The sequence below is a fragment of the Pituophis catenifer genome, unplaced genomic scaffold (assembly GCF_029215685.1).
Source record: "Pituophis catenifer annectens isolate HBS135680 unplaced genomic scaffold, rPitCat1.0.hap2 SCAF_1, whole genome shotgun sequence".
Taxonomy (NCBI): domain Eukaryota; kingdom Metazoa; phylum Chordata; class Lepidosauria; order Squamata; family Colubridae; genus Pituophis; species Pituophis catenifer.
The window spans coordinates 258,360,290-258,382,523 of NW_027256881.1; the positions used below are offsets into that span (position 1 = coordinate 258,360,290).

General features: G+C 33.7%; 1 protein-coding gene across 1 annotated transcript in view; it reads left to right on the top strand.

The window, feature by feature from the left end:
• CCDC73 (coiled-coil domain containing 73) overlaps positions 1-22,234 on the top strand; it is a 46,501-nt gene that overhangs the window by 7,012 nt on the left and 17,255 nt on the right. The window contains exons 2-9 of the mRNA XM_070957504.1: positions 1,414-1,485; positions 2,256-2,327; positions 5,075-5,110; positions 6,814-6,888; positions 12,803-12,841; positions 17,462-17,597; positions 17,865-17,944; positions 21,866-21,991. Coding sequence (XP_070813605.1) covers positions 1,414-1,485; positions 2,256-2,327; positions 5,075-5,110; positions 6,814-6,888; positions 12,803-12,841; positions 17,462-17,597; positions 17,865-17,944; positions 21,866-21,991 — 636 coding nt within the window. The remainder of the gene's footprint in view (positions 1-1,413; positions 1,486-2,255; positions 2,328-5,074; positions 5,111-6,813; positions 6,889-12,802; positions 12,842-17,461; positions 17,598-17,864; positions 17,945-21,865; positions 21,992-22,234) is intronic.

A 22,234-nucleotide genomic window follows, 5' to 3' on the forward strand; every position in this document is an offset into this window, starting at 1 on the left:
TGTTTTGCTTTATTTGCTTTCTCTATAGTTTAAACTAAACTAATTTTTTTTAAAGAATTTAAATATGCATCAGGCATTAGAAGTTATAAATTATTTCAAGTTGATCTTTGGCTACATTCCACCTCTCATCTAGGCTTGAGTTTCAAGTCCTTTAAATGAAATGTTGGTTTGATAATTCATCAGTTCCTCCTCCAAAGGGATTGTGGGAGAAATTGACAAAGTTTTTCTACCTTCCATCTTCTGTTCATCAGAAGACTGACATACATGCACATTACCAGACTATTCCTGCAGTTCCCAAATATTTAAAATGTCCCAAAGCACCTCTGTAAGTTTCGTGTGTGTATCTAGCACACGGAACTCACAGAGGCACTTTGGATCTTTCAGATATTTGAGGGAAACACAGCAGGATTTGTCACCTGTCAGACAGAACATGAATTACTAGACTAGTAGTCACAATGCAGATTCCTTCATTTTTGTTACAGCACATAAAACCTAGATCTGTGAAAGACATTCATATTAGTTTTTGTTTGTTTTTAATCTTTCTTTAAATAAAATATTTTAAAAAATACTTTTTTAAAGAGACAATGCCAGGCCAGCTTCCTGAGTTCTTACTGAAGCACTGGTGGGAATTCTTGGCAGCTGATAAAAAATGTGAACATTTCAGGATTCGTGGGTAGATTTATCAGACCCATGAGAAGCAGCCTTGTTTAGGAGTTCATCTGTGGGCATAGCAAATGGGCAGCCTAAAGATGAATAGATACTGAAAACGGACTTTTCTTTACAAAGATCACTTATTTGTAATATTGAGGGTTAACTTTTGCAAAAATGTTATTTACATCTACAGTGAATTAAAAATAAAACTGTCCTTCCACCACTGAAGATAGCAGCAAAACAAAATTTTGCTTTCAGACTATGAAAGAGGCTGAATATATAAATCTCATATGAATTATACCTTTTGTCTTGCTGTGGAAAGGGCTTGATGTATAAATTTCATATGTATTATCCCTTTTGTCCTTCTAAGGTTGTCCTGAATAAAGAAATACTGTGAAAATGCATGCAGGTTGGAAAAAGAACTTCAAAGACTAGTAATCTCCCTCCATTCCATTTCCTAGAAAGATTAGGTGAACAGGTTTCCATAAATTCATTTGCAGATGTTATGTTGGGGGGAAGTTGTCAAACCCAGCCGTAGACTATTTTAATCAAAAAAATCCACCATGGTCTTAAATGTATTCTCATTTGCATAAATACAACTTTTAAAATTTTTAGGATGATAGAGTAAGAAAATGCATTGACATAAAGAAATAATTTTCAATGCTAAAACAATTTCAGTCAGTTATTAATCCTTTGAAAATATTTTAATAATAAAACTTATCATATATTACAACAATGATTTTGTTTTAATTTTGAAATTAGGATTCAGAAAATCTTTATGAGAAACAAATTAGCAAACATGTTGCTGAAAAACAGGACCTTGTATGGCAGAAGGTTGGTGACTGTCATAATTTTTGATCTTATCATTGAAATTTAAGAATAAGGAAAAACTGATATTTGAACGTTTTAATATACTTCCACTAAATATTTAGTGTTAAATTTAGTGGATATAATAATCAACTGAATCCTAAAACTGTTACATGTGTTTAGAATCTGGCAAAACTAAATCTGAAGAAGCTGTATTCCAATGCCTTTTTTTATTTTCATCTAATCCAGAAAATTCTGAATATAGTCCAAGACTCAAGATTACTACTGCTTTGAATAATTTAATTACTTTGCAAAACAAATCATATCTTGGAACTGAAAGGAAAAAATATAAAGTGTTTCATACTTTTTGAAAGATTATCCTATTGTTGCTTCTCTTTCATACTAATTTATAGAAAATATATGCCTGTTTTGTCACACAAATAAACCTATTGCACCTTGATTAGAAAGTAATTGTTGTTTTTACCTTGTATGGCTTACTTAAGCCGTTCTTTATTATCGTTTAAAAAATCATTATTATGAACTAAGATTAAATTGTACATTAAATATAATGTACTAGTGGTATGGTGATAATGATAGGGTGAGAGGTTAATGTGTTTACTATTTTTATAATGGACTTCTATATTTTATATGTGGCCTTGGTCTAGAATCACTGAAAGTGAGTGGGCAGCCATATAAATTCTCTAAATAAATAAATGTCTTAATCAATGACACTTTTAAAAAAATGTGCTTAAAGGTCAGCTTCAAATATTAGATTTTAAATTATTGTCAACAAATAGGAAGCTGTTCAGCATGAGAAAGAAGCATTAAAGAAGCAGCATGCAGAAGCCATTACAACTTTAAAAAAACAAGTAAGATACTTTTTTCCTCAGCAATAATTATTATATTTCTGAACAGATTAATTTTAGCTTTATGTGGAAAGTAATATTGCCATATGAATTTACAAGAATTTGGCTACAATTGACACTTTCCTGGGAATAAGTTATATTGAACTCAGTTGAAAGAAAAGCAAAAAGGTAGTATTTGCAAGATCAAATGTCAGCTTCTGTCTGAAGTAGCTTGTTTTATATAAATTAAGTGTAAGTTTGTATACTCTCATCCATAGCAAAGAAACCCTTCAGTAACAAATCAAGAGTTATACTTTATACTAATAATATTTCAGCCCAAGTCAACTTTATATATATAAGGTAAGATGAGCAGCCAATAAATTTTACAAATAAATAAATATGTTGAAAAGAGTAGGGAATGGAATTTCATAGGTTAATGGCAATGTGGTACAATAGATGATCATAGTATCCATACTTAAGACCATTCCATTGGGAAGGGTATATATGCTCGGCTCAGATTAGAAGGCTGAAGAATCTTGTAGTTGATTTCATGTTCAATAGTATCAAAAATTATTAAGAGATCCAGAAGAGCTTTCAGTTTTCCCATTTGTTCCCCAATATAAGTCATACAACAGGTCGAGCAGGATCATATCTCTCTCATAACCAAGCCTAAATTTTGATCAGAATTTATCTAAATAGATAAGAGTATCCAACATTACTTGGAATTAAAAGATTACCTCAGACTCCAACACCTTGTCCAAGGAACATAGGTTTGAGACTAAATAGTAATTATCCAGAGCTCTGTGACCAAATTTGTCTTCTTCAGCTGATGCTTCATCATTACCACCTTTACAACTGTGAGGACTTTCATTATGAAGGAGAGATCTCAAAGACCTAGAGACCCAACCCAACTCTAACCTGTTGCAAAAGCTAGGATGAACAATGGTCTAAAGAACAAGCAACAAGCCTCACTCCTCCAAGCAGTTTGTTAAAGTTGTCAGATTACAACAATTGTCTATAACACTATAACAAGACAATGTGATTCTATAATCCTTGGTCAAGAGATTACATTAGCAAAGTACTCAGTAAATGGGTCATAGTAAGCTTCAGGATTTCAGCAGTCATGTTTTAGAGAAAGCTTCTATTCATCCAGAAGTACACTGCTGGACATACTAAGCAGATTCAGTGTACTATGACTTTAAAATATCCTCTCAATATTTTTGAAAAAAAATACTGTAATTTTTATTTTATTGTTTATCATTACTGTATTAAAATAAAAGTTACATATAGACACAGAGTGGAGATCCTGCACTTTTTAATAGGATCAGAACAGTCTATCACTTTCTAATCTAGTATATTAAAAAAAATGTAAATATAGATAATTCCTGCATACTAACCCCTGCCTCGGAGAATATCCTAGTTACACTGCATGCCCCAATAGCACACAATATATGCTGCCTTTAAATTGTTTTATTGAATTAGTGAGGATAATTAGCATGGTTTGCATTCTTCATCTGCCACAAGGAGCTATGTCAATAATTACTCTGAAAATTCTGAATTCAGTCCAGCAGCAGGGAGGCTAATCTCGGCACAGTAAAAATGAGCACAAAACTATTAGACTTGAATACAGTGTACATTGATCACAAAATATGGTTCAGACATTTTGCAGGTAATCAAAAAATTGTCTAATTTGCTCAGAAACCCTTTATTCCAAGGGGGGGGGGGGGGGTAGGGTCTAAATCCAAATCTCTACCTAGCAAACCAATTCTTTGCATGTCCCATGGTCTCCCTCTCACTAGATATCAAGAAACAATTATAACATGATTTGGTGGACCTGAATGTTGACATGGTAGCATCCAATCAGTTAATGAGGTTTAGTAAGTTTTTCTCTCCCCTGGAAAAGCAGTATTTAGAATTTTAGGAGATTCTTAAAAAAAGATTATTTATGATATACAATTTAACTGTCATGAAATTAAAATAAAGCATCTGGATATTAATAATTTAAACATTATGCTGGTCTATTATTGTAATATAGTTTTTATTTAGTTTAAAACCTTCAAAATTTCAAGACAGAGTCTTTAAATTTGAAAGGGGAAATTGCTTTCTTTCTTTTTCTTCCTGTAGGAAGCCCAAAGAAAATTAAGTTGTTAAATTCTAGCTAATGAAAAGCAGACTTTTCAGTTTTATAATCAAAGGGCACCAATGTCATAGAAAATAGAATGGGAGAAATGTGTAGATATGGTAGCAAAGGCAGAACCACTTAAAAACTACAATTTTCTAAATAAGATCTTACAGATCCATAAAACATTGTTTTAACATTCCTACTAAAGTGAAAGGATTAAACAGAAAGAACTGATATTGGAACAGTCCTATAATATATTGCTTTAACATCTGTTGTTCCACATGTGTCTGATAATAATCTGATAAAATCATTAATTGTAGTTGGAAATTTGTTTTATTATTTAGCAAAACTATTTCCTGTCACTCTTTCTATTCCATTTCCTTGAAAAAACCAATTTTGGAATAATAAAACGTTGAGGTTTATTCATATCTGAAGCAGTTATTGAAGTTTTTGTTCCTGTAGAATTTTTAATGAGAACTCTGCTCTCATTTGGGAAAGCAGATTCCTTTGCAGAGCAAATTAATACATTTTTCTGGAAGCTTACAATGTAATTATATTTTATATCAATTAAATAAAAATGACCTGGTTTGGCTAAAATGTTGAATATTGTTTGAACATACTGTTTATTTATTTTTCTTCTTGACACAAGTTTCAAGCAAAAATGATTGCTATGGAAGAAGAAAAGGTAATATGAACACTTGTATAATTTACTTGTTCAATTAATGAATGTTCAGTTAGCGGTTGAGTATTTAAGTGCTTTGTATGGAAGGTACTGGCAGCGGCTCATTTCTTACTTTCCAATAGCAATGTGTACAATAACTGATAAGTCCCACTAAGAATATTGATGGCCTTTCAACCTAGCTTCCCAAATATTCATGGGTATGCTTTCAGAAGGAAACATCAGCTATATTTCTAAGAGTACATGAAATGCTTCAATGAATCTGGGGTACTATTATAATCTTTTAAAAAATGATTTTGTGTTATTTATAGTTTAGGGTCTATTTTTTAAAAAAATATTCTACTTTGTAAACAATGGATTCTTTAACATAGTATGATACATACTGTAAAAATTTGATTGGTGAGATGGGAAGCTAAATAAATGCAATAAGTAAATAAATTGATACTAATAAATCAGCCATTCTATATTTCAATTAAGATATAGTCTAAAGAAATAATTATACAATGTTTAATTAATGAAGTTTGTATGTAATTACTGTTTTTTTTTTGGCGTATAAGACACACCCTTTTCCCCCCTAAAAGGGGGTGAAAATTTAGGTGTGTCTTATACACCGAATGTAGCCCCACCTACCCACTGGTCCCCACCCTTTGACCTCTGCCTCCCAGCAGTTACCTCCTTGTAGCAAACAGCAAAAAGAAACAGCGCGTTTCAGCTTCAGCACAGCCTAATTAGCACAAGTTGATTAAATCGGCCTCCCGACTCTCAACAGTTTTGCTCTCAGCTGTTTTGCGCAGGCCTCTGCTGTTTGCTGCAAGGAGGTAAATTGCTGGAGCAGATTTTTTTTTCTTGTGCTAATCAAGCTATACTGAAAACGAAAATGAAAGTAAAGCAGGCTGTTTGCTGTTTGCTGCAATGAGACAAAATTTCTGGGAGGCAGAGACAGAGGCAGATTTCTTTTTCTTGTTTTCCTCACCAAAAAAGGTAGGTGCGTCTTATAGTCTGGTGCATCTTATACTCCGAAAAATACGGTACTTGATAGAAGTGATTAAGCTAACTTTTGCAATTGGCAGGTTACTATAAAATAGTAGAATGTGTGAATATAGTTTAGAAGCTGACTGCATATTGTGCTATTTAAAATGCCATATATGAAAAGTAAAAATATCAGATTTTGCAAAACAAAACAAAAAATAAAATTGGAGTAATAATTTCCTTGCATATTAAGACAGAATCTGTGGATCATTTTATAACAATTTCAAACAGAGACCATAAGTTACTGTAGATTAGAAGAATATAAAGCGAGATATATTCTTCAGTATCATTTTCAATGTCCTTGGAATAAGTATATTTCCATCCTTTAAATCAGTACAATAGGAAATCCCATTCAGTAACTGTATTCAACACAGAGAAACAATTGTGCCTGTAACTGGCTACAATGATGGAAAAATGACATGTGTGACATCACAATACAAATTCTGTCTGTACATATTTGTATAGTATGTAAATTACAGAGTTTGCAACATGACGTCCTTATACATGTTTTATTAGTTATTCTCCATTGGATCTCTTGGGAGTTAGCCTTTCTCAAGTATGTGTGCTTACAAAATAAATGTACACATCTATATTCAGTCTATTATTATTTATACATAATGATAAATAAATTTTAGAAGACTTATCAAGAAGTGCATGATATAAAAAAAATTTCTTTGAAGGGAAAACACCTGCTTGCTGTGGAATCAAAAGAAAGAGAAGTGGAAGGACTGAAAGAAACATTTAAAAACTTACAGGTACATTAACATTGAATTCAAGATTTATTTATTTAGGCCCTATCTCTATAGAGTACAACAGTGATGGGTGTAGTGAATTATCTGATTTTGCCGGTTAAATGAAAAATAATATAACATGAATCCCTACTCTTTTCCCAGTCATCTGATTAGTAGATTTAGTTTTTATTTATATGTTTCCTGTGTTAGATTGAAAAGATCTGTTCTGCAGGTATGTTCTAAGGAAAACAATGTATTAACTCAAAAAGAAAATAAGAAATCCTCTTCCCATTGTCAGTCACAACAAAATGTTCAAATGTATTATGTCATAACTTTCATGGAATCTTTGATCTCAGCAGCTTTTGCTATGGCCAACTTCTATAAACTGCAACAAATGTGTACAACTGATTAGAATGACATTAAAGGGACGGTCCTCTCCAAACAGATACAGTGTACACTAGGGGTGTCAAACTCAAGGCCTGGGGGGTGGATCTGGCCTGTGTGGTGCTTAGATCTGGCCCGCGGGGCTGTCTTGAAAACAGGAAAGGACTGGCCTGTGGGGCCTTTGCCAGTGAAAATGGAGCTCGGGAGCCGGTTTTCTCTGGTAGAACGCTCGGGCCTCCACAGGTGCCCCTGACTTAAGTGATGAGCTGGCCACACCCATCCCAGCCATGCCTACTCCTGCCTCCCGAGGTCAAACACAACCCTGATGCGGCCCTCAGTGAAATCAAGTTTGACACCCCTGATGTTCCCCAATACATACAATAAATGCAGAAATATGTAATAGTACATGCATTAACATATATTTTGTAGGTTTTGAAAATTTAAGCACGGTTTATTGTGGCTGTAAATTTTATGTCAGCATGGAAAAGCAGGAAATTCTTCTGATTTCTAGTATCAGATATTTTATTTTCTTCATACTGGGAGATATTAGATCACTATTTCTTTCAAGAACAATTAACTTACCACTACGTAAATGTCCTTCAAAGCAGTGTTATAATGGGCCAAGTCCAAAAAATGCCAACCTCTTAAAATTTCATTTTCTCTCACTTCTTTGAAGAGTCATAGGATCCTATCTAATGGTCGCTTTGCCGTTAACCGATTTGTTAAAGACCAAGCCTGCTACTACTAAGCTCCGACCTGGCCAGTTACTCCCATGGACGCTAGGCTGTCAGCGGGCTTTCGAGGCTCTAAAGGCTCTGTTCACGAAGGAGCCCGTCCTGCAACATCCAGACCCTGAACGGCCATTTATCATCCAGGCTGATGCTAGTGATGTGGCTGTGGGTGCCATCCTTCGGCAGACAAATGCACAGGGGCAATTGCAGAGGTGGCATACAATAACACTGTGCATAGTAGCACCGGGTTCACCCCATTCCGGGTGGTCAATGGGTTAGACTTCATGCCTATTCCCAAGTATCTGCAGGAACCGCCCTCCCCATGCCGGCCCAATGATTGGATACCATACAAAGTGTATGGAGCGCTGTGAAAACAGCACTAACGAAAGCATTCAAAGCCCAAGCAGACAAAAAGCGGGCCCCTCACAAACCATTCCAGGTGGGAGGGAAAGTGTATCTCTCTACCATCAGGTTGGAAAGGATGATGTTTTGTGATATATCTCTGTCATATTAGAGCTTGTTCTGATAAATTTTGAACATGACATAATTCTATTCTCAAAGAAAGAAAAGCTCATACACATGACTTGGTCAGAATCAGACACACAACTTTCGTCATGAATGATACATAGCACATGATTTCCTGTACATTGTTGGCTCAATGTATTGCAATATAACGCTTTCTTTTTGAACTGTAGATATATTTTGATCTATATAAGTGGTAATGGACACAGAAAAAAGACAGTTGGGTTTGTTGTTTGTTTACTATTTACCACAAAGTCCAGGTGTTCATTCACTGTCAGGTTTCCTCTTAGATCTCCCTCTCAGAGACTATATCTTCCTTCAACTGTCCTACTTAGTTGCTCTGTTTTCTTTCCCTTTTCCCTCCAATTCCCTCCCCTGTTTCTGGGCTAACAAGAGAGAAAGAGAGAGAGCAAAAAGAAAGGAATTGACTGAATTACTGCAGTGTGTTCAGCACAATTTGACTTTCTTCTGGATCTGCTTAGCCAAACACTCACTGCTTCTCCATTGGTGGGGCAGGATGTTTCTCAAGATTTTCTTCTCTAGAGATCAGGGCTTTGCCACTGACAGCTGATCCCCTTCTTCCCTTTTTGGATCTTTTTGAATCTTGGGTGGAGCTCTAACTCTTGTTGTCTTCCCTTCCTTTCTTCTAAGGAAGCTGTCCCTGGATTTTTCTTCTCCCTTGTTGACCAGAAACTGACAAGTCTGCACACTTAACTTCTTTCTCAACATTTCTCCACTTTGTTCACTCCATGCATAGACTTTTCCTCTCTTCTCCTTTTTTCTCTAATTTTTATCTAGACTGACAGCAACCAAAGAGGTGGATTCACCCCAGAATTCTAGTCCCTAACACCCATATATCAGGCTGGACCACTGGGACACCTTTCTCAGAATCTTCACACACCACCCCTGGCAAGGAGCCAAGTCAGCCCATCAGATTTTGTGATGGCAGAACTACTTTTCAAGGCTAAAACTGCTTTCCCCTTTTATTCACCAAGTACTGTATGCTGACTCACCAGCAGAACAACTATCATGTCAAGCCTATATGCCACAGAGTAGTACAGGATATATGTAGATCTCCAAGTAGTTCTGTCTGAACTATAAGAACCATGAACTAAAGTTAACTTCAATGCATCAGTAAGATTTTTCTTTTGTCTTTTCGCTATTTTTTGAATTTGAAAATGAATACAAATCTGTTCAACAGTAAATTGAAGACAAAAAACACATAGTGTAAATTAAAGCACTTGATTCATATTTGGAAAACCCAGAAGTACAAGTTGAGATTTCTAATTGTCTTCCATAGAAGCAAGGTGTTTCCTTTGATGGAAAGATTCCCAATCTGAAGCTCTGAGAGCAAGAATCTCTAAATACCAAAGCATATTAACTGATTCTGAATGGACAAACGCAATGCCTTCAATTTATAAAATATTTCTATAGGTTGTGATCAGAAGCAATCATGTAAGTCTGATTGTGCTTGGACTGCTTTCAGATGAATCATAAATCTGATTGATATAACAAATGTAGAATATTTCAAGCCAGATAAAATCAAGCATAGATTCTTCTCATAGACTCAGATCATATTCCTCTGAGATTTACTCATTTGATGAGATTAAAATATGGAGTTTCTTTTAGGCGTCTACTATGGGAAAGAGAATCTTCATCTCACTTTAGCTAAATTGCTTAGAATACAGATTAATGTGATCATTTAAAAAAGTTAATCAAACTTCTTGGATAGTATGAGAAAAGCTAAATATGGCTAATTTACTGTTACTAATAAAAGTAAAGTTAAATCAAAATATGATGAAAGCTTTAGGAAATATTATATTTATTTCATGCCCTACCCTTATGCCAGTGAATTCATGTGTTTTATTCATGAGATGGAGCTTAGAAATCCATGTAATATTTAAAGAGATTACAGTCTTCAAATTTTGAGGACTTCTAGTTTCAAGATCGCTTTACAAAAATGAAAAGCTGTTTCTCAACAAGGCAGTGAGATAGAACAGACATAATTTTAGCAACCTTTAAGAAACAATAGTAGGGTGGACAAGATCTGCAACATTTTCATTTTAAGTACTAGTTCCCCATTCATTCAAATAATGTTCTGGACAAATAAGAAATGATTCTGAGGACATAAAGGAAATTGCTGATTCCTAACAACCACCACCACCACCACCACCACAACCAAAGAAAGACTTACTTTTTTGTGACGTTTCAATCTTCTTGGTGAAATGAGAACTGTTCCGCTGCAGCTCTGTATACAGAATTTTAGAAGTCATCTCTTATGGACTTATATGAAATCTTATCTTGCTTTTTTTATTTTTGAAGTAGACATAAAATGATTATTACAATTTGTGAATTGCAGTATAAATCCAGTTGTATCTGGAACTTAATCCTGAAGTAAATATTTTTTTTTTCTTGCCAACAAGAGTAAAACTTCAGAGAGACTTTTTTTTAACTTCCAAAACATTCATGCTAGAATAATTAAATTTAGATTAAAGTCTCTACTTTATAGAAATTATTACCTGGATGTGCTTCTTCTGTTTTAAGTTTAAGAAAAACAAAATCTGTCAAGCAAAAAAGTAGAAAGGAATTCTGAAACATCTTTTGGAACTATATGAAACCAGAGTAACTTCTCACTATTAAATATTTATTCCCAAATTTTAAGCCACACCTTGACATGAATATAGGACATTTTACTAAAAACTTATTCTTTAAGCATTATTTATTTATGCTCTTTCTTTTTACTCTGCCGCAATGGGAAAAATGTTATCTGCCATTAATTCTGTACTGATTACTCTTTTCCCATTAACTTTATAAATAGCTTGGTTATTTTGATGTCATTCTTTGTTTATTTAATAATCCAGTTAATGCTGAGATTATTGTAAAAGCAAATTCCTTCACATTGTTGACCTTCTGTGCAAAAGGCTGAAAGGATTTGTTATGCCCTGCTCAATTCATGACACAGCAGAAGTGATATATAGTGTACTTCATGGTTGGGTGAGCATGTTACATAGTTTTAAAGTAATAAATGCTCCCTAGCTTTTCTTAACTAAGATAAACTTGGGAAAAAAATCATCTAGTGGTGGAATCTTATTTAAACTGATTATAACAAAGGCTTTGGAGTGAAATACTTCTAATTTTATTTCAGCCAGCTCAGTTGCACTAAAGTAGTTCACATATTCTATTTTATAGAACATATTTGAATATCAGAAAACATACAGAATCACTTCTTTTCTTAGTTGATCAGGAAAGTTATCAGGCTTCTTTTATTCAGAATAGAAACACACTCTTATGCAATTCTGATAGCAGCAACTATAAGCAGATGGTTTTACAAAAGCTATTAAGAACCTGCACTTCTTCCCTGTTACAACATAGATATTAACTAAATCCCACTTACTAGCAAGGGAAGGAGCTGCTCCTCCAATGCATGTTGTTTCCTTCTTGCGCTATTTGTTCTTCATTTCTAAGCACATGGACTAGAGAAATCTTTTTTTTCAATTTAAGAATAAAAAATATCTGAAATATAGATTAATTATTATTTTATTGACACATCTGACATTTATTTGGGTAAATGGGTTTAGCTTTAGCTTTCTTTGAACATATTGTTTGTGGAGATATTGACTTGTAAAATTTCTGCTTATATAGCAGCTGCTGATCACAATATAGGATTGATAGCACTAATGGTCTGCCATTTTTTAATGCAAAAGTGTGAAAAGTTGGTCATCCATATGTCCATCTTGTATTCTACCATGTCCTGTCCTGTCAGGTCCTGTCCTGTCCATTTATTTTTCTATGATTCCAAGTTTGGAATTGCTTTTTCCTTGTTTCAGATTGTTTATAGATACTTTAAATTAACAAGACTAGTTATAATTCTGGTCCTGGAGAGACTTGTTTGAAAATTCTGCAAGTCAAAAATCTACCTGTTCTTAATCATGATTCACCATTGTTTAGCCAGCGTTATTTAGATATTATTATTTAGTAATTAAATTTGTTTGCTGCCCATCTTGCTATGGGTTCACTTTATAAACTTCTGAAATTTCTTTGTCATGAGTTCTGCATTCATGTTGGACTTGTTTTGTCACTGATTCTTTATTTTTTTAATCACAAAAGAGAAGACTTGGTTGTGCATAATAGCTTGCAAGCTGTTAGACCTTGGTACTAAACCTCCCATCAAAATATTAAATTTGTAATCATTTCCTTAAAATAGTATAATGACAAATAATTTTTAACTGATATTAAATGCATTAACATAATTAGTTATGCTAATTAAATATTGATAAAACTATTTGTTTTTATTATAACAGATTTCAAAATACACATTGCAAAAGAAGCTTAATGAAATGGTAAGTGCTATAAGGAAAAAACAGAATATTAATCTCTTGTTCAATGAATGAAAATTCTATTCCTATGAGATCCTATGAGCTTATGGATAGGTGTTATTTTGGAAGCATAACTCTTCCTCTGGTCATGAAAGAAAAAGCTGAACTGTATGCCAAACATTTTGCATTTTATGTGAAGTAATTCTAATTAAGAACTCTGGCAACAATTAGATTATACGTATATCGCTGACATTGGTTGGTAGGCAACTCAAGCAGCTTTTTATTGAATGCTACCGCAATATTTCTTAAAATTATTTATCCAAGCAGTATTTGATTTTTTTTTGTTCTTGTGAAATTCTCATTTGTGCATTCTCATTTGCCACCTTTATTTATAAAATAATCTTTTATTAGCAAGAGCTACATGAATTAAAGTGACATGTGTCTTGATGAATCTTATTTTCTATTTGGAAGGCAGTATTTATAATTAAAATATGCATATGAGACCTGCATTTTATTTGAATTTTGATTTTAAAAAAGGGAATATAAAATACTGTAGTGTTCTTCTTCTTCCACTGTTATGCAGAAAAATAAGAGTCCTGAACAGTCCACTCTGAATCATGTTTGAATTTAAAGAGAGCTTTTCAAACACTGCTAAGCTTGATTGACTAAAAGCTGTGAAAATTCTGCTGCTGCTCAACTGGAAAGAACAAAGATAATATTGTCAGACCATTATAAACTGTTATTTTAATTAAGAAGCTCAAAACTAGAGTCCAGTTTAGCCTTAAGTACCATGACATTTGTACAGAAAGTCATCTTCAACGCTACAGTGGTTTTACACAAAATATGGTGAAATTGAATAATATGTCCTTTGACCTGAGAGATAAGGCTACAAGTTAAAGATCAAAGGCAATGTAAAATGTGTTTATCCTATTTCACTTTTAAGTTAGATTCTTTATTTAAGTTGTGTTCTACTACCCACACTCATACACATACAGATATGCCTGTTATACATTTTAATTCTTAATTTTACAAATGACACTTTATTTCACTTTTACTTTTAATGTATCAGATATAAAGTAGATTTGGAACTTATTTGATAATTTCTTAATATGTTAAAGATGATAAAATCTGATATTTACAAAATACATTCAGAATCATACAAGTGCTTTGGCTAGTGATGGTTTGAAATCATACTTTAATGATGAAGAGAATTTTTACCATGCTATTTGAATAACTATGGAAAGCAAACCTGTTGGCAGGACACCATTCTGACACAACCAGATGTTCAATAAAGCATAAAGCTGGCCTTTGGAGTATGGTAACAATTCCCTTACTAAGTCTGGTTTTTGCTTTTCTGATAAGAATAAAACTGCATCAAGAGATAACAAAGGAAAAGGATCATAGATTGAGATCCATGTCTCATCCTGTTTCTTTCATTTTTCTAGTGAACACTGTCCCTATTTTTGTCTGGATCCAATTTATTACTACTTCTGCACATAAAAGAAAGGGTTCCTTAATCTATTTCAATGGTCAAGTGTGAATGTTTGTACTCAGTTGTAACAGACAACAGAGCTCTACATGAAGGGTGTTACATTAATATATTCCACTTTTTTTTGCTAATTTTCTTTCCTATTAGCAGGAAATAGGACATAAATGTGTTCTTAGCATGTATTTTCACCAATGTATAGCATAAGGTATTTTTTTTTAAAAAATAATGGCTTCCCAGTCTTTACATCATATTAATAAACTAGTTGATTTTGGTGCAATTGAGTCAAAAACTACAGCCATAAATGTTTTCATGTATCATGCTTAGGCCCTGAAATATTTTTCCAGGTTGTTTTGTTTGCTTGTTTTTCCCTGGGGGTATATTTATTATGTGTATTTTAAAAAAAGGAAGAAAAGGAAAAGAAAAAAAGTAACAACAACAAAATTCTAAAACTGATATAGAGAGCAAAATAAGTCATGTCATCTGTGAAGATTTTCTGTAAACAGAGAAATTTTATATTAAATGTTATATTTCTGGATCCCCCCCCTCCCAGCTTTTCTAACTATAGTATATATAATTTTTTTCATTGTAAATGCCTATTAAAGTATAGAGAGATTAGTTCACTTTTGTTGAAATTCCAAAAAAATATTAATGTCCATAAAAAAACCCCTGAATTTATTCTTCTCAACTATGGCAAGAAAAAAATTCATAAATGGCTACTATGAACATTTCATCCAGTTTTAATCAGAAGTAAAATCAAGCAGAGAATTTCTTAGTCGTAAAACAGATTGCAATTGATCTTACTGCAGGAGTGGTCTGGTTGTATAAATTAATAAATACATGTAAATTTAATTAAGTATAAATTTAAATGTAAAGAGATAAATATATAAATCTAGTTCTACAGATTTCATATTTAATAAGAACCAAGTTTGTTTCACAGAGTAATGCATTTAAAAATCCAAAGTGAACTAAATACAATTATACAAATTTAAGTTGTATTATTTTTCACTTGCAGAGAATATTCTAGAGCACATACAAGTGGATGCAACATTCCAGCCATGCTTAATCCTCATTTTATTGTGCCTAGGGCAGGAACTGCTATTTTAAGCACAAGAGTAAAAGATAAGCAGGAGTAGCTGACAACCAAGGAAATAATAGAACAATATATGCAAGGAAATATTTTGGAGGTTGTTTTGACCATATCTTTATTGGATAATTAACCCCAGTATACTAATACAACCTAATTCCAGAAATAACATGTGACCAGCGAAGTATTCTTAGGAAGCAGAATGTATAATCTGTGTGTATTCAGCAACTCTTTTTATGATGATAAATCAAGAATGTAGGATTCTAATAGCAGACAATGAGGAATTTCATGGCAAATGACATAATATGTCAAATGTACATTTAGAAGGGACACAGTACTACTAGCCGGTGATTGGAATATAGAATGTTGGAAAGTGGTTAGCTTTGTATATTTTAAAATAATGTATTTTAAAAATAAGGAAAGCCCAAGTTACCTAAGGCTATCTACAACTAAAAGTCTTTTCCTTCATTATAGAAAGAGAAAGGAAGTCAGGTAAGTCAGGTAATAATTCCAAGTCACTGGAATCAGTGGTGGGTTGCTACCGGTTCACCCTGGATCAGGCAAACCGGTAGCAACGGCAGCGGCGGGGGGCTCCATCCACCCCCCTGGACGTCTCTGCACATGTGCAGAAGTGTTGTGAGCGTGCCCGTGCCTGTGAGCGAACCGGTAGCGACAGGATTTGAAACCCACTACTGCCTGGAATGCTCAGATTGGAATCAGAAGAGAACAAGAACTGAATTGAGAAAGGAAGGAAGTTAAAGTGTTTAGAATATCAGTCAAGGCAATAGAGATATACAAAAGGGAATCTTTTGAAAGGGAAAGTGCAGAATTCCCTTGCTTTGTATCTCTACATCAATTGAGTGAAGCGATTAATAAATTTATAGGTGCAGAAAGTTTGGGAATCAGTGTAACAATGTAGGGAATATGGAAACAGAAATATGGTCACGAATTTTTGGATTAAGTAAACACAGTGATGCAGAATATAGGTTTGTTTTATTTCTAGCACCTTTAAGCTTTAAGTAACATAATATATATTATATATGAATATCACAATATCAAAATCAAATTAGGTACATAATGGGAAATAAAAGAGGGACAAGTGTAATCCAATCAGTTAGAATACCTCTAAATGCAATTTGTGGACAGACCATAAATTATTTGTATGGAATATCTTAAATATAAAAATTGAAGACATAATGCCAGAATATAAAATATATCTTTGTTATCAGTACAGATCACCAGTCTTAACTAACATTAAAAAAGATCAGAATAAAAACGTAAATGACATCAAGAAAATTGAATGACAGTATGTTTTAGATTTATGGGTGCATTAATAGAACTCGGAAGGTAATTTTAAATGTTAAATAACAGACTGTTACTGCTTTTACTTCTGATGGCTGCTCAAAACATCTAAATAATATTAGTACAGTACACTGGAATGATTTAGTAAATCTATTTCTATGGTTTCAAATTTATGTTTGAATCTGCTTATTGCCCTGATTGATTATTATGTCCAGGAGAGAAGAACGTGGAGTGTGTTCATGCATCTCTTTGTGACTTTTATTGTCATGAAAAATTGTATCCCTTTTGATCAAAGGTGTGCAATGAAAGTAGATGAGATATTGTTCTACATTGTTTTTACAGAGACTTTGGAAAAAAAATCAAAAGATGATGCAGGAGGATATCATTGTTATTAATATGGTTGGACACACAATCAGATGTTTAGAATTGGCATTTTTATTTACAAGGACTGGGATAGGTAGATGTTGTTATTTGATGGTAGTAAAAGTATCATTGCAGAATGTAAGCTGTTCCAGGTAACATTGCCTTTTACAATTGATGGATAGTGATTTTGTCAATGTCAATCGTATTCAAGTGGTGCTCCATATATATTTTTATTATTATTAATTTATATATAGCCTGACTCTGGATTATTACAGACAAAAGCTTGTTTGTTTGAAACAAAGTCTATATTTAAATGAGGCTAACATTAGAATAATTGGATTTAGAATTATTGTTTTATGGACATTACATCATACAACATTTCAAAGAATTTTCCTTGTTTTTGCAGGAGCACAAGATGCAATTGTACAATTCATCAAAGGAAGATTATCAGAAAAGACTGAATGAATTTGAAAAATGCCATGCAGTTATAATGAATCAATTTGAAATAATAAAAAGTGCTCATGGGAAATTAGAGAAAAATGGTAAATATTTAATACATTCTGGATACAATTTAATAAAATACAACTTAGTAATGTTAACAAAGGAGACTGCTTCTAACTTTTCAAAAGAGATTTACTTTGTCAGAAAAAAAGTTCACAAACACATTTTCTAAAATGTATATATTTTACATATATATATATATAAATGTATATATAAATGTAAAATATTCTACTTTGTAGAATATGTGAAGTAACACAATGAAGATTATATTTTAATATTATTTTTTTATTTCATATCCCTTATGTAAGTTGTGGAAGCAATTCAGTTCAATAAGAACTTGTCAGCAATTAATACAACACAAGAGTCTGAGATAAATAACCTAAAAAAGGTAGGTATGAAGTGCATTTTGTTTTATCCCAGGTGAGTTTAAGGCATCCAAACACATATAATCTGAACGATTGGGAACCCTGTTAAAGTAATCAGCGCCAATAATTTATTGCAGGTTATCAAGATTTGTCTGCCCACTCATTTGTTATAAACAGTAATCCCTAAGAAGACAGTTCCAACTGTTTTTCTGTATCTATGCTATAAATAATCTTCTTTTGCTTTGTGCCTAGGATGAAATAGCTAGTCTCACTTTTTTTTTGTCTTAAGGCTTAGAATAGAATATAATGTGAATGCTTTTACTGGAGCATAGGATTTGGTGAGACATTGTTTTTTTTAATTATTGTTATTGCTGATTATTGTACTTTCAATATTTTGCTATATAATAGAATATATTTTATGATGTATGCCATGGTGACTCTTGAAAATATGGTAACATTTAATTTGATAAAAAATAGGATTGTTATTTTATAACAGTGGTATATATAATTTATGGCCTCAGAACTTCATGTAGCTTCAGAAATTCTTGGATGAAACATTTAAAAGTTATCAATTAAAAACTTTAAATTTTTTAAAGAGGGGAATGGTGAAACATATGTGTAGGGAACATATTAATTCTACTTAATTTTCATTACAATCAAATGCAACCTAGATGTGGTCAGATTTAATTTTTGTCTTGGGTCTTGCTATTGCTTTTTGTAGTGCAGCCAGTGCAACCCTGTGCACAGTCACTCACGCCCTCGTCACCTCTCGCCTTGACTACTGCAACGCTCTCTACATGGGGCTCCCCTTGAAGAGCACCCGGAGACTCCAACTGGTCCAGAATGCAGCAGCGCGGGTAGTGACGGGAGCAGCATGGCGCTCCCATGTAACACCGCTCCTGCGCGAGCTGCACTGGCTCCCAGTGGTCTTCCGGGTGCGCTTCAAGGTGTTGGTTATCACCTTTAAAGCGCTCCATGGCATCGGGCCTAGCTATCTTCGAGACCACCTGCTGCTACTGACAACCTCCCATCGACCCGTGCGCTCCCACAGAGAGGGCCTCCTCAGGGTGCCATCAGCCAAACAATGTAGGCTGGTGACCCCCAGGGGGAGGGCCTTCTCTGTCAGGGCACCTACCCTCTGGAATCAGTTGCCCCCAGAGATAAGGAGAATCCAAGACCTCAGTGCCTTCCGCCGTGCCCTTAAAACCCACTTTTTCCAGCAAGCCGGGCTGGCTTAAGAAGAAATTTTTAAATGTTTTAATTGGTTGGTGATTTTTTAATTTTTGGGCCAAATTTATATATATTTTAATTGTTTTTTAATATTTGTATTTCATGTTTTTAATTCTGGCTGTACACCGCCCTGAGTCCTCAGGGAGAAGGGCGGTATATAAATTGGAAATAAAATAAAAAAATAAAAATAAACCACAATGGAAAGGTCAAAAGATGGTGGATATGGCCTCCCATCACCAATGCTGCTGCACATGGCCTGTTTTACCGAAAGAACATAGAACAAGTTATAGCACTAGCATTAACATTTAGACTTATATACCACTTCACAGTGCTTTACAGCCCTCTCTAAGTGGTTTACAGAATCAGCATATTGTCCCCAACAATCTGGGTCCTCATTTTACTGACCTTGGAAGGATGGAAGGCTGAGTCATCCTTGAACCTGTGAGACTCTAACTGCTGAACTGCTGGCAGTTGGCAGCAGAATTAGCCTCCAATACTGCATTCTAACCACTATGCCATCATATCTCAGCTGTATATAAATAAGATATTTAATACCTGTTTGTACACTGCTATACACATACACATATACCCTCTGTTCAATTTTTGGAGACTGCCTGGACAACTCCCTGCAGTTTTCTTGGCAAATAATTTCCTTTCCAAATATATTTGATTTAGCATTCACCTCTCTCTTTCTGCTTGTTAGTTAATGGGGAGAGGCCTATCACCTTCTGGGAGTAGAAGATGCCATATAAAGCACTACTCAGTTAGAGCAAAGGATGATAAGCCACCACAAAACCTTATACGTGTCTTCTAAAAAAGGAAATGTCATGTCAGGAAGTCCAGCATTTTGGCAATGCTTGTTAGGCAAGAGCAAACAGAAGAAATATCATGCTTGCTATTTTGATTCTACTGTCCAATAGCATTTAAAAAAAATATTATAGCTTCATTGCATGCACTTCAGCATCAGCATTTGAAGAGAACTATAGGTTAGAAATAGTTTCTCTTTGTAACATCACCTTCTGTCGGACTATGACTGAAATAATTTTCCTTAAAAAGTAGCTGTATTTATATAACCTTATATTCATGAAGTTCAGCAACTGGAATATTTATTTCTATTTTTCCACTGTTTTATGATTTTGTCCAGAACAGTTAAACTGTTGGACTGTGATAAGGGGAATTCCATTTTTATGAAGAAAAGTTAAACAGACCAAACTTAGTTCCTCCTAGATAAAGCTACCACCATTTGAATACTTGATTCAATGCTATGCCATTATGAAGAATTCCTGATATTATCTACAAATAGCATTCATAACCTTTGCTATTTGTCTAAGTAAACGTCAGAACACTCAAGGAGAGAGAGATATTAAACAGGCTACCCCATAAAAAAAAGGAAGAGGTATGGAAAGATGGAATATTTATGACTCTGAGATCTATACTTGGTAATTTAATAAGCTCAAAGCATGTACTGTTTATTTGCTGCATTAGCTGCTGTGAATAACCTAGGTAGAAAATGGAAGGAATAAGGTAAAAGGAACTGCAAACAATACCATATTTTAATGCATTTTTATATTTTAAATCTTTAGACATAATTCAGGTAAATTGGACTAGGCATGTTTAATCCTTATGAGATCAACAATTATTTATATTAATAATATAAATTATATCCAATTTTTCATTGTTAAAAGTATCAAAGAGAGCTAAATCATTAGATAGTTGATGATGTTTCTTCTTTGATTGATTTGCTCCATTTAGATCAGGAAGACCTGGCAGATCTTTTAGTAATATGGCAATACTATACAGTACAGAGGAAACTGTTTAGCATTCTCCAGTAGTATTTCTAGTAGTGTTCAAACAAAAAAAGAACGATGTAGATAGCATATGGGTGAATGTAGAAAGCATATATTTAATCATAAATATCACTTCTGAAATGATGTCATTGTTTATATGATGATGATGATGATAATGATGTTGATGATGATAGTTTATTGCACAATTGCCAGATGTTTAGACTGGATTTGGCATTTTATCTACCTATCAAGTCCTTCCAAATTTATTATTATTATTATTATTGGCTTTGAGTTAGTCTTGACTCCTGGCAACTGCCTGGACAAGTCCCTTCAGTTTTCTTCCCAAGGTTTTTCAAAAATAGTGGGCCACTGTTGAGAGAGAATGACTGAATGCCATTCGAAGTCACCTGGCTGCTTCTGCCAAAAGAGGTTTTCCAGGTCCTGGTTTCATGTCTTTAACCACTGTATCAAAATTGGCTCTCAGTTACAAGTGTATTTTGTTTTCTTGGCAACATTTTTGAAAGTGGTTTACCCTTGCCTTCTTCTTAGGACTGAGAGAGTGACTGGCCAAAAGTCAGCTAGCTGGTTTATGTGCCTAAAGCTGGATCATTCCCAATTCAGTTAATCTGCAGATCAAACTAGTTCTCCAAACTTCTATTAATGCCAATAATGTGCTTGGTCTTTCTGTTTGACTGATGAAGTAGGTATCAAATTTTCATGATCCTATGCAGTAGATCATTTCAATAGATTTTCTCCATGATGATCTGTTCCTAACCTGATCTTTCAAGTTTTCCAATGATGCATCTATCACTGCTGTAAGTGAGTTGATCTAACTTGCTTCTGGTCATTTTAGAAAAGCATTAATTTAAGTATAACTTTTCATCCAGGTTGCATACATGAATTTTTAATTAATATTTATTTATTAAGGAACTAAGGAAAGTTACATCAGATGTGATAAAATCCAAGGTTACCTGTCAATATAAAGTGGAAGAAGATCTCAATGTAAAAGCAAAGGAACTGGAGCTACAAATACTACAGCAAAAAAATTCAGTGGTATTTTCTAATATTTCTTGATAATTTAGAAAAAGAGGTTGTGCTTATTTTAAAAAGGTGACTTTAAATTTTATATTTTAGGCAGCTGTAATTAATGTACTTATGACTTGAATGTTAAATAATTTTGCTTAATACCTCCTACATAGTGTAAGATTTTAAGTTCATGTTACATTTCTTGTATATTAAAGTAAGCATACTATTGAGTACAGTAGTAAACATTAACCAACTAAAGGGACCAGTGGA